The sequence below is a fragment of the Echinops telfairi genome, unplaced genomic scaffold (genome assembly GCF_000313985.2).
Source record: "Echinops telfairi isolate 266 unplaced genomic scaffold, ASM31398v2 ScPeMD7_5592;HRSCAF=6446, whole genome shotgun sequence".
In the NCBI taxonomy this organism is placed as follows: Eukaryota; Metazoa; Chordata; class Mammalia; order Afrosoricida; family Tenrecidae; genus Echinops; species Echinops telfairi.
In genome coordinates this window covers 7,792,276-7,805,886 of record NW_022109491.1, presented here as the reverse complement: position 1 = coordinate 7,805,886, position 13,611 = coordinate 7,792,276, and the positions used below count along the sequence as shown (strand labels likewise).

At 51.9% G+C, this 13,611-nt stretch overlaps 1 protein-coding gene across 1 annotated transcript in view; it reads right to left on the bottom strand.

Moving 5' to 3' along the window:
• Positions 1-13,299, bottom strand: part of PTGIS (prostaglandin I2 synthase) — a 44,939-nt gene extending 31,640 nt beyond the window's left edge. The window contains exons 1-2 of the mRNA XM_004698052.2: positions 13,226-13,299; positions 290-413 (exon numbers count right to left, since the gene is read on the bottom strand). Of these exons, the coding sequence (XP_004698109.1) occupies positions 290-413; positions 13,226-13,299 (198 nt within the window). The remainder of the gene's footprint in view (positions 1-289; positions 414-13,225) is intronic.
• Positions 13,300-13,611: the final 312 nt, after the last annotated feature.

Genomic DNA, 13,611 nt, shown 5'->3' with positions numbered 1-13,611 from the left:
TGGGTACATAGGTGTAATGATAGATGGAAGGAAGGATGGTTGGATGGATGGATAGAAGTTGCATTGCTGTAAGCTGAATGGAGAATGAAAGGCAGTTGGATGTATAAGTATTGAAAAGATATTGAATGATTGCATAGCTGCTATTGAAGATGAGTATCAGGTTAGCACTGAATGTACAGTTGGCAAGACATATGGGTAGCAAGTTGGATGGGTGCTGAGGAAATCACTCTGCCCCAAGCAGGCCTGCTGCTCATTCCCCTCTCTCCCCAGAGGCACAAGAGGCACTTACGGTAAAGATGTCGCCGTGTTTCTCTTTCATCCTCGTGAGGAAGCTGGCAGCATCTCTTCCAAACTCCAGAGCATGGCCCAGCCAGGGGATACTGCCCCGGTCCAGCGGAGGCTCCCCAGGTCGCCTGCAGAAACATCGCGGTATTACCATTTGATGACGCAGGGAAGGGGCTAGCGGGCATGGGATGTGGTTTTAAATGGAGTTACAGGTCAATGCTCATTCAGTCTGGGGATGCCAAGGCTGTGTGGTGATACTCAAGACCAGAATCATTCCTGAGAGCAAAGCAATTCCTCCGGGAACATAAGAACAACGTTCACTGCTCACCGTGGGGCCAGCGGGAGAAAGATGGAGCCTTCTACTCCCGTGAAGAGTTACAGTCTCAGAAACCCACAGGGGAAGTTCTACCCTGTCCTATCAGGTCACTGTGAGTTGGAATCAACTCAATGGCAGCGAGTTGGGTTTTGATGGTGGGCAGAATCCAAAGGAAACCATAATGACCCATACCGTCTCTAACTCCCTCCTAGGGAGGAGCTATATGGCGTAGGGTTAACAAAAAATGATTACCCTCAGGAGGCCTGGCTAGTCGGGGGTTAAGTGATGGGGCTTAAAAAGGACTGGTTCTTCCTGGCAGAAGTGATTTGAAACATGAGAGAAATGTAACATAAGGAAGATGCTGTGTTGCTGGCTTTGACGATGGAGGGGGCACATGGCGAGGGATGTGGGCAGCCTCTAGTAGATCAGAGCAAACCTCCACTGACAGGAAGCCAGAAAATGGGGCCCTCGGCCCTACACTGTGAGCAATGGGATTGGTCCAGATTCGTCCAAGAGTGCCCAGATAGGAAGGCTGCCTGGCAGACACCTTGATTTCAGCCTTGTGAGACTGGGAACAGTCTAGGAAGAGAGGCCTGTGCATCACAGTGATCCTATTCCATTGTGCACAAGGTCACCAGGAGTTTGGGATTGACTCAATGGCAGTTCACAACAGGGAGCCCAGCCACATCATGCTGCTACTTTTATCTACCAAATTGTCTAATGAATGCGGGTTGTCTTAAACTGTTGGGTTTGCGGAAATTTAAAACATAGCTGTGTTAGTCTGGGTTGACTAGAGAAACAAATTCAGACCCTCATATGTGTGTAAGAAAGAGCTTTATAAACATGAGCAGTTGAATATTGAGAAACCATCCCAGCCCCGTCTAGATCAAGTTCATAAATCCATGTGGTAGTTACATAATCTGGTGTCAATTTGAAGATTCACAGTGAAGGAGTGGAATCTAGCCTCTCAATCAGGTCATAGCTTGATGACCTCATTTGGAGGCGCTAAGGAGCTAAATAGCTCACTGGAGGCGGGACACAGGCTCACTCCCTGGGAGAAATTACGGCTGCCAAAACACATGGAACTGTGCTAGTGCCCTGAGCTGGAGGAGCCATGAGGAGACCCCTACCAGTTCTAAGATGCTTACAAAGCCACTGGATCCACAAGACTTTCCACCCACTGACCTTTATGATGATCTCCCCACAGGTCCTGGGGAGTCCTGGGAACTGCCCCATCTAGCCTGAAGTCTATTTGGGGGGCTCGGGGGCTTTGTGGCTTGGCTCTGCTCCCATTGCTGCTGTGCTATGTTCCTTTCTTGGTGAAACTGTAACTCTTTGTGGAAGTAGAAATCCTAGTCTTTCTTCTGTGGAGCCTCTGCTGACTTCAAACCACTGGCCTTGCAGTTAGCAGCCTGGCGACATAACTATTTTCTTCATATAGTCCAGCTTCTAGATTATTTGTTCAGCATACAGATTGAATAAGTACGGAGAAAGGATACAACCCTGACACACACCTTTCCTGATCTTAAACCACACCATATCCCCTGTTCTTTTCCAACAACTGCTTCTTTGTCCACGTAATGTTCTGCGTGAGCACAACTAGGTGTTCTGAAATTCTCGTTCCTCATAATGTTACCCTACTTTGTTACGGTCCACATAGCTGAGTGCCTTTGCAGAGTCAATAAAACACAGGTCAACCTGGTATTCTCTGCTGTCAGCCAAGATCCACCCACCAACAGCCTATGTTCTATGTCCTCTTCTGAATCTGGCTCGAATGTGTGGCAGTTCCTTATACATGCACTGCTATATTCACTTCTGAATTATCCTCAGCAAAATCCTACTTGTGTGTGATAATGATATGGTGGATTACTTCCACATTCTGCTGGATCATCTTTCTTTGGAATGGGCACAAATATGGATTTTTTTTCCCAGTCAGAGGCTAAGTAGCTGCCTTCCAAATTTCTTGGCATAGATGAGCGAAGGCTTCCAGCATTGCACCCATTTGTTGAAAACGGGAGCCTCGTTTTCATAGATGCTTTCAGCGCAGCTTGGTCTTCTTCCTAGCGTTTGATCAAGTCAGTTCTTGACCATACACTACCTCCCAAGATGGTGAGAGAGCCTGGTGGTGCAGTGGTTACAAGTTGGGCTGTGATCTGAATGATCAGCTGTTCAAAACCACCAGCAGCTCCGAGGGAGAAAGACTGGGCTTTCTCCTCCTATAAACACTTACAGTCTCATAGCCAATCAGCATTGACTCAATAGTGAGTTTGACTTTTTTTTTTTGTAAGATAGATGAACACCAAGCAATTCTTTTTGGTACAGTGACTCCGTGTGTCCCTTCATCTTCTTTTGATGCTTCCTGTGCCACACTCAATATTCTGCCCATGGAGTCTCTCAATATTGTAACAAGAGGCTTGAATTTCTTCTCCGGTGGTTGTAGTTTGAGAAATGCTGAGAATGGTGTGCTAGTTAAGGTTTATTGTGCCAACCTGGCCGATAAACACATGTGGGATTAATTGAAGGGCAGTTAATTGAAGGGTGGAGAGAGAAATGGCTCAGTGAGTCTCACCCTTCTTGTTCTTTGGTCTCTTGCTCCCTGATGGTCAGCCTGGGTGCTGGAGCAGCCGCATGGAGAATCCTGCCAGCGCAGAGATGCTTACACGTTCACTGATTTGGCTTTCCTCCTGCAGTCAGCATCGTAAGGTGTGCTTTCTGAGTTTGAGGAGGACTTTGTAGATCAGTGTTGGACATAGGGGCTAATGTCGGACTTATGGGCTTGGACTGGGCTGGGATGCTTAATGTACACTTACCCTTTATATAAAACTCTCTGTTACATACGTATGAGGTTCTGTGGATTTGTTTCCCTAGGCTACCCAGACGCACACACATGGTCTTCCTGTGGTTTTCTACCTCCAGGTCTCTGCACATTTCTTTTCAAGCTGCCCTTTGAAAACTTCTGTTGAGTCCAGAAGATTACTTCATTATTTCTTCCCTTCACTTGGTCATCCTACGTTCAAGAGTACGTTTCAATCTTGTCTGATGTTGATTCGGACCTTTTGCTTTCTTTAAGGAGACCTGGTGGCATAGCGGTTACACGTTGGGCTACTAACTACAGGTCAGCAGTTCAAAACCACCAGCTGCTCCTCAAAAGAAAGGCAGGGCTTTCTAATCGCAAACAGAGTTACAGTCTCGGAAACTCAACAGGGACAGTTCTACCCTGTTCTAAAGGGTCGCTAGGAGTCGGCATTGACTTGACAGCAGTGAGTTGGGTTGGGGGTTTGATTCTGCTCTATGTCTGATGTTCCTTCTGTCATCCCATAGCTTGTCTGGTCTTTGGTTATTAGCATTGAGTGTATCAAATCTACTTGTCAGATGGTCTCTAGGTACAGGTGGGATATATTCAAGGTTGTACATGAGCTCTTGTAGACTTGTTTTCATCTTATTCAGCCTCAAGTTCAACTTGCATACGAGCCATTAGTGGTCTTTTTCACAGTTGGCCCCTGATCTTGTTCTGACTTTGAGAGATTCTCCGTACTCTCTTTCTGCAGATGAATAGATTTGCTTCTGTGTATGCTCTTTGGAGAGGCCCAAGTGTATAGTTGGTGTTTATGTTGTTGGAGAAAAGCCTTTGTAATAAGTCATTGGACTTGCAAAATTCTACCACAAGACCTACAGTGTCATGTCTATCACCAGGGCAAACATTGGAATAGTCATTTCTCCTAAGTTGATATACAAATGGTCAATAAGCACATTTAAAAGATCCTTAGCCATTGGAGAAATACAAAACACAACTGTGATGAGATGCCACTTCACACCCACTAAGGTGGCTGTAACCAAAAAGACAGAAAATAGCAAGGATTGGTGAGTATGTGAAGAAACTACATGGTGGGAATGTCGAATGGTGTAGCAGCTTGGAAAATCAGTTTAGCATTTCTTCAAAAGGTTACCCACAGAGTTACAATATGATCCAGCAACGCACCCCAAAGAACTGAAAACAGGTGTGTACACAACAACTTGTACACAACATTACCATCAATAGCCTCTCAGCGGGAATAAAACCCAACTGCCCATCCACCACGGAATGGACAAGCAAAACCCCCCTCTCCCTGCCATGGGGTGTTACTCAGCCATGAAAGGGATAAAGCACTGACACCTACTACAGCGTGGCTGACCCTTGAAAACGTCACGCTGGGTAAAAGAAGCCAGTCACAAAAGTCCACATATTTTATTATTCCTTTTATACAAAATGTCCGCTATGGGCAAAGCCATGTGCACAGAAAGCAGATGCAAGGGTGTCAGGGGCTGGAGGGAGAGAAGTGGGGGGCTGCTCATGGGTTTGGAGATTTTCTTTGTTCTGAAATTACATAGTGGTGATGGTTACATACTCTTGTAACATTTTAAAATACAAATTAAAAACTCCACTAATTTGAGTAATTTTAGAAGGTGAGGTTTATAGTAGTAGAAGAAGAAGATAAAAAGAAGCTCACTGCTATCGAGTCTATGCTGACTCATAGCGACCTCATAGAACAGGGTGGAATGGTCCCTGGGGGTTTCTGAGACTGGAAATCTTTACAGGAGTAGAAAACCGAGTTTTTCTCCCCCAAACAGTGAATTCGAACTGCTGGTCTTGTGGTTAGTGAATGTTTGTGGTATGTGGATTAAATCTCGCCCCCCCCCACACACACAAATAAAGACAAAGGAAAGGAGGGTAAAGAGAGACAATGACAGTAGGGCACTGCAGAGATGATGGGGTGCTGGGGGGTGGGTCCCTCCAGGAGCTTCCCTGGGAGGGCAGCCTGGGAGGGGGCGAGGGGGCACCATGGCAGAGCTGGGGCGCGAGTGTTACGGACAGAGGGCAGCCGTGGCAGCTTGCTTGGGGAGGCGGTGCAGTTGGACTGGAGCATGTGGTAGGGGAGGGGCAGTAGGAGATGACACTGGAGGTGGCCTTGCAGATCATGTGGACGTGAAGGTCAAGGTGAGGAGTTAGTTGGCTTTCGGGTCAAGTGTGATGGAAACCCATGGGGGGCCTGAAGTAGAAGGTAAAGGGCAATGTGACCTGATTTGAAGAGGCCACAGCACAGAGAGGCAAGAGGAAGGAGAGAGACAAGTCAGGAGGTGACTGGGACCATTGGGGAGAGCTGTCCTGGAGTAGGCCCAAGCCATGGTCTCTAGGGAGTGAGCCAGGCTGAGCACCCAGCTCTCCCACTTCCAGGAGAGGGGTCAGCAGCTTCTCTGCACCCTTGTCCTGGCTGCCCCCAACTTAACTGAGGTAGTTATTTATTGTGCCAACCTGGCCGATAAACACATGTGGGGTTAATTGAAGGGTGGAGGGATAAATGGCTGGGTGAGCCTCGCCTTTCTAGTTCTTGGGTTTCTTGCTTTCTGATGGTCGGACCAGGGTGCAGCTGCCTTAGCCAGTTCCCTGCTTTAGCTGGCAAGGCTCACTTCCTGCAAGACATTCCCGAGGAGAAGCCACATGGACCTACCCCGATGCAGCCCTGGGTGCTGGAGCAACTGTGTGGAGACCCCTGCTAGCACTGAGATGCTTACACGTTCACTGACTCGGCTTTCCTCCTGCAGTCGGCATCATTGCGTCTGTTTTGTGAGATGGAGGAGGACTTTGTGGATTGGTGTCGGACATATGGGTTAATAGGTTAATGTTGAACTTGTGGGCTTGGGCAGCACTGGGTTGGGATGTTTTCTTGATGCGCACTTAACCTTTCTATAAAGCTGTCTCTTATACACGAGTTTCTGTGGATTTGTTTCTCTAAAGTGCCCAGACTCACACTAAATTTCAGACAAGAGCAGACCAGAAAAGACTGGCCAGATGTGAGGGCCGGGGCTGGGGCTGACGGGAGCAGAACGGGAGATGAAGTTTGAGAGCCTCAGGAGGTGGCTTCCCCAGCACCCCACCCCCTCACCGCCCCGCACCACCCTGCCAGCTGCTCCAGACAGATGCAAGGTCCAAGGTCGGAGCTGTCAGGAAAGGGGCTGGGCTCTTCCTGCTGTCTGATCCCAAGATTCCCTGAAGCGAAGTTGTGTGTGGGAGGGTGTGTGTGACCTGTTCCCAGACCAGTGCCCAGGGAGGAGAAGGCCAGGAGAGTATGCTCATGCAAGTCCAGGCACCTCACTCCGGGGCTTTGCTTCTGGCTGGCTGTGGGACTTGAAGGGTCTTAGCTTCCTGTCCCTATCTGTGGGCCTCCCTGTCCCCACCTGTAAAATGGCAATCACGGCAGAACAGACTGGGCCAGGCTGAGATGAGGATGTGCGTGGGCGTGCAGGTGGGGCTAGGGGAGGGGGTATAGCCTGGCACTGTGTAACTGGGAAGCAATGGAGTCTGAGGAGGAGCCACAAGACTCAGGTACCCTTGACGGAGCGCCACCTGCACAGCAAGCAGTCCACTCAGCATCTGCCCCGTGCTCCTGGACCCGGCTGGCTCAGCTAGCACCGGCTGTGAAGCACTGGGCTAAGCCTCTCCTGGCTAACAGCTAACTCTGGACTCCTTTCCTGACCCTAAACAGAAGGAGCTATCATTATGGAGGGTCAGTTTACAGAGGAGACAGAGGCGTGAACATGTGCCTGAGGATTCATGGGAAGGAGCCGGTTGCTAGGTCTGGCTGCTCGGGCTGCGACCACCCCTAGGTGGGCATTTGCACCCCTGCTTTGCAGATGAGGAAATTGAGGCCAGAGAGGGTGCAGGCCAGCTCCCACTCAAGGTCCAGCTTTGGCCCCCGGGCCTCCTTGGGGGAGGGCACAGGAGCTTGCGCTTGGCTGGCTCCCCACGAAGCTAGGTGTTATTTCTGGCTGCCCGCCTCACCCACAGAAAAGTAGTCCGGAGGAGGGCGGACAAAGGCAGGAAGGCAGAGCCCTGGCACCTGCGGTGGTCAGGCGGAGCGGCAGAGTCCTCCTCAGCCCTGGGTCACATTCCAGGGTGACTCAGCCGCTGGCCTGCCAGCAGGGGTGAGGGATGCGCTATTTTGAGGCCTGTGGTCTCCAGCCTCGCCCACGATCACTTTCACTGCATTGAGGCACTGCCAGCAGGAGGGGACAGAGGGAGAGGGCCTGAACCTCCCATTCCATGCTTCTGCCCACACAGCCCACCAGGACTGGCCATCCCAGGGGACGCCAAGGCGCCTTGCTGGCGCTCTCTGAAACCTAGGCCCAAGCAAAGGCCCACTGTTCCGTCACAGACCCCACCCACTGATGCCGGTGACCTCCCCCTGCCTCAGTGGACCTTTTGTGCTCCAGGGCTGGGGTCAGGCCCCTGCATGGGATGGACGCCCCATGAGAGCAGGGCCTGGTGGCCAATGGCACTTTGGATAGATCCTGGCACAGAAAAGAAACAAACGGTTTCCATGGTGTTGATGTGGACTCGGGGCGCTGCTGGTGTGCAGAGCAGAACTGCCCCCCAGGGTGTGGGTGGCCGAAGTCTTAGGGGAAGCTTCCTTTGGCAGAGCCGCCGGGTGGGTCTGAACGGCCACCCTTGAGGTCAGTGGCGTTCACATACCAATTGTACCACCCGGGCTCCCAGAGGAGGGGCTTAGGAGTAAGACTCACACGGATGGAGCTAAATGAATAGCACCTGCCTGCCCCACCCCCTACGTGAACCCCCGGGGTTGCTAGGAGGACTTAAACCTTAAGTGCATTACACCCAGTTAGGGGCCGGCCACAGACCACATTCTGCCTGGCCCATGGTAGAGGCTGGCATCCCTTAGCTGCCCCCCTCTGTCCACTCAATAAAGAGAGTGAGGGTGAGCCCGTGGGGAGGCAGGGGCTCAGATGAGGGGAGAATTAAGAGGAACAGGAAACAACTGGTTGTCGGCCAGAGAGCAACCTGAGTGTGTTTAATCAGCGTTCCCCACTCACCAAACCCAAGGCTCACCTTCAGGCTGTTTGGTTCTCGCTGAGGGTCTCCCTAACCCGCTTATGCTCCTTACTACTCCCCACTACCTACCCCCCCAAATAACAACAACAACAAATGCAGGATTCTTGGTCAATGTAAGAAGTTGACAATCTGAATTGTAACCCCCTACCTAGTACAATAGAAACCGTTGCTTGGCGGCCTGTTGGGGAGGCAGCGGAGAGTGGTATGCGCTGGATAAAGATCTGGGGAGGCCGCCATTACGGAGTGGGGGATACGTGGTACTAGGTGTGCCCATTCTCCCTGAGAAACTGGGAGTCTGGGGTTTTGTATGTGGCATTCCCCCAATGGCCTCCCCTGGCACTGAACGAGATCCACCTGAGATTGGACCAGCCACAGAACTCTGTTTTGTGGCCTCCAGTCACAACCTGTTAAAATGAGCCAGGTCTGTGCCCAGATATGGTGGGTCCCACAGGGGCATTTACAGGGCACGGGACCAGCCCTCCAGTGCCACCATAGTGCCTAGTGGCCTCCCCCTCAGGAGACCGCCCCCAGTGCTCCCTGCAGCAGCCACATAAAGGCGAAGAGGCCAGCGATGTCCTTAGCCGGGTCGACTACGTGAGCCACGTCCCAACCCAGAAGGGAATGCTGAGACGCAGGAAGCAAAAAGGGCATTTTTGGTACCCACGTGGCCAATGACTAGCCCTTGTGGACTAGAAGCCAGGCTCCTAGCTCCCAGCCCAGGAGTCTGTCCTCACCAGCCTCCCCCAAAGTAGGGGTCCAGCCGTTACTGAACGGGGCTTAAAAATTCTTCCCATAACTGCAACCCTTTGAATTTGGACTTAAAGACAAGCAAACAAAACCCACCAAATCCAATGCCTTCCCATCAAGTGCAACTCATATTGGCACCCGGTTTCCACCCCTCGGGGAGGATGATGGAGCTGTGACCGGCCTCGCTCCCTGACGTGCGGAATGAGCGGGTTAGTGGCAACACACTGCTGTCGTTTTTGAAGGACTGTTAGTAACTGTCAGACCAAGGGGAGCGGTACAAGGGAGTCCGATTCCTTTCCTGGTTTTGTTGTGTTTAATTCTTCTCCTAGTGAAAAACAAAAAGCATGACCCGGAAGTGAAATGAGAACTGCTCATCAGCTACGGTAGTGTTGTGTTTTGTGTTGCTTTGTCGGGGAAGAGCATGACTTTGGAGTCAGTTAGATGCAAAGTATGATCTGCGTTTGGATGACCTCCAGCTGGTCGGGGAAAGAATGAGGCAGAGGAGATGCCTTCTTGTTCAACCCAGACTGGGGAGCCCAGCTTCACAGCACCAGATCCGCCACCTCCCCCCCCCACCCCCACAACCCTGGAGAGTCTGTCCTTGTTTAAAAAACCTCTGGTCGAAGTGACATCTTCCACTTTGAAGCCACCTGCCTCTCTTACTGTTTGCCTCTAATGGTGTGGACCAGCAATGTAGGTGGAGCGAGACTTCACTTTTCCTGCAATTAACATTTCTGGCAGCCCAGATTTGAACACTGGCTGATCTTGGGTGCATCGCTCAGTCTTTCTGAACCTCAGTTTCCCCCTCTGTAAAGTGGGGACAATCAAACGAGGCCCGCTCACCGAGTAGAAAGGAGGAAATGAGATTGTGCAGCTGGATTCCCTCCAATTTGGGGCTTCCAGGGGGGCGGGACGTCTCCCAGGGCCCATGCAACTGCCTCAGGCTGCCAGTGACTCCCATTCCCACACTTGTCCCCAACTAGCATCCCACTCACGGATCCTCCCAAGCCAGCTCAAGGTACAAAAGCCAGACTCTCCTCCACAGATCAATTAACTCTCCGTTCGTTCTCGGCCCTCCCTCTCATCAAGCCCATTTTGAAGATTGGGGAGCCGAGGGAGAACGATGTCATTCCATGTGTGCAGAGTCCCCCCCGGCCATGCATTCCCACAACAACCCCACCACTTTTCCACTGCATCCAGCTACACGCCCACCACTTCTGAGAAAAACACAGGCTAGAAGGCCCTCCTCACCAGAGGGCCACGTAGCAAGGTCTGATGTAGCAAAAAACACTGGAAACAACCTAAAACTTCATCGGTAGGGAAATGAGCAAAACAGGAAAACTCTATGCTGCCTTCCTGTCACGGAGTACTACACAGCACACGGGGAGCGCGGTCACTCAGCGGTTTGCCTTCCATGCCAAGTCAGGCCAGGCCTGTCGGTCAGCGGAGGCTTGAGCGTTGCCATGATGCTGAACAATTGTCAAAAGAGTTTTCAGACTAGGACTAGGAAGAAAGGCCTGGCGACCTATAGTGAAACTAGGCCGATGGAAACTGTGGATTACAGAAGTCTGCTCCACAACCGATGGCACAGGGCTGGGCAGCATTTCGTTCCATTGGGCATGGGGCTGCTCTGGACGGCGGCTAACACCAACAATAACAATCCACGGAAGATGAAAGGAATGAGGCCGGTGCCCAGGTAGCAGGCTGGATCGCAGTCAAGATGAAAACCCGGAGTGAAGCAAAGTAAGCACTCGGTGTGCCCCATCTCTCAACTGCGCACCCAAAGCTGGCAACGTGGGGAAGAGCATCCATCCTGCCTCTTTTTTGGTCAGTCCCGTGATTGAACACAGCATTTTGAGTTTCACCAGAAAAAGGGCCTCAGCGATTAGACACGAATACAGTGAGTTTACATTGCTTGAAAATTCAACTAACATTCTAAAAATAAAAATGTTAAGTGCCTTGGGTCCCGGAATTTTCAGACATTCTGGTACACACACACACACACACACACACACACACACACACACACACACACGAGGGTAAGTGTGTGTAAGCACAAAAGGATTGCTGCTCAGATCCTAGTTCAGAAATGCACAGGTTTGTTCCAAACAAAATGTCTAAAGGGCTATAGACAAATTCTCTTGGCAATAGACTTGACATAGTCGCATTAGGGCGCCTTAGAGGGGCCCACTTAGACAGACTTCTGGGGGGATCCTCTGGGCCAGTTAAATCCAAGGCAGAGGTCTGTTCAGGGGGTTATGGTGACTGGTTCTGGAGTTTCCAAGGAGCAACTTTGATAGATTTTCTCAAAGGACGCAGACTAACCCAGGGCTTTACAAAGAACTTTTACAACAGAAAATGGTACTGGTGAGAAAAGGGCAGAAAGTTGCCCCAAGGATTTTCTTTTCCCCCAGCACCACCGTGCCCTGCTCATTCATTAAGGGTACCAGGGCTGTCCTACCAAGAACTTCACCGGGACATCCTATGCACCCTCCAGCCCTGATCTTGCCCCCTTCAGACTTCTTGTTGGGTCCAAACTCAAAGAATATTTAAAAGGAGCATGCTGTGAATCCCTCAAGGATGGCAAACTGCCTTTTGGCCCTGGTCGAAGTCAGAGTGTGGCCTTCTTTGGGAAAGGGTTAGAGAGGCGGAAACGCTGCTTTCAGAAGCCTGCAGACCTAGGTGGGGGACATGTACAGAAGCGATAGCTTCACATTTTGATATTTTGCTGAATGAAGTTTTCTATGACTGGTAGCAATACGTTTTTACTTACCCTACCCACCCCTCCACACACACATGTTACAGGTTGGGCTACTACCCGAAAGATCAGTGGTTTGAAACCACCAGCTGCTCTGTGGGAGAAAGATGAGGCTTTCTACTACTCCTGTGAAAAGTCAGAGTTTCTAGTCTGAGGGGACTTGATAAGTAAAGGCAGTATGGCAGCCTGGATCAGGTCCTGGAAGGGAAAGAGGACTTTCATGGAGAAAGCGGTGGGATCAAATACAGTCTGGAGTGTAGTTGCCATTAACGGACCAGTTGTGATAGATGTGCTGATGGGTGAAACTGGGTGAGGTGTGTACGGGACTCCCTCAACTGTTCTCGTAACTTTTCTGTAACTCTAAAACTATTTCAAAAGGAGAGAAAGTGAATGAGTGAGTGAGAGAGAGAGACAGAGAGAGAGAGAGAGAGAGAGAGAGAGAGAGAGAGTTTTAATAGCTGGGCTGTTTCTGCCAAACTGGTTTGGAGAGAGGACTGGAATACAGGGGAGGGGGTTGGAGGAGTGTCATTCTTGATCTGTACCAGCTTAACCATTTGTTTTAAGTCAAACATATCCAGCTGGTCTTGGTGCAATTAAAAAATACATATTTTAAAAAGGAAAAATACTGCCTTCCGCCGCCTCCCTGATTTTCAGAGTCCCCGCTGTGCTTCTGAAAGCCAACTTCTCCGTGGAAAAGGACCCCTTCCGGACTTGAGACCCACCTCCTCCGCCCCCACGGGGAATTCAGGAGGGGGAGCCTGTCTCAGTCTGGGTCTCAGTCTCTCCCCTCCTACCCCCCCCGCCCCTGCAAAAGGAAACCCTGGGCCCACCCGCCCATCCAGGGCTCCCCAGCCTCAGCGCTCCCATCTGTGTAATGGGATGAGCGCTGTTCCCACAGGATTACAAAGAGCTTGATAGGAGTAGCTGCTGCTAGGGTGGGGGTGGGGGGTGGGGGACGGGGATCGCCCACCGGAGCTCAGATGTCCCCAGGCCCCCCCCCGCGGTGTCCCCACCTCCCAGAGTTCTTGTCCCACTCTTGGGTGAAAGGGGTGTCGGCCCCGACGCCCCTTCTGCGGGGCCCTGAGACGTCCGTCTCCAGCGGTCTCGCGCTTAGGGGTGAGCGGTGGGCAAGTGCCGGGGGCCTGGGGCGGGGGACCCCCCCAGGGTCTGCGGCTGGCTGGGGCAGGCACCGAGGCGTCCCCTTTGTCCGCGGGGGCCAGGGCCGGGGACTCACCGCGTGCGCCGGCGGGTCAGCAGCAGCAGCAGCAGCAGCGCGGCCAGGAGGCCGAGGAGCACAGCCCAGGGCATGGCCGGCGGCGGCGCGGGCTCGGCGAGGATGGGATGGCCACTAGCGGCTCTCCGCGTCCTGGTCCCTGGTGCGCCCGCCCCCAGGGCTCCCTCCTCTTTTTCCTCCTCCCCCTGCCCTCTCCGTACTTCTTCTCCCTCCTCCCTGGCCCCCACCCCCTTCCTCTTCTGCCGCTTTCTCCACCGCCACCCTCACTCCGGGCCAGCTCACCCCTCGCCTCTCTCCTCCACTCGCGCAGGACCCTCAGCACCGCCACCCCCGCCCAGCCTCTCCCCAAAGGCCCCCTTCCTCGCAACAGGGCTCCATTCTCCACA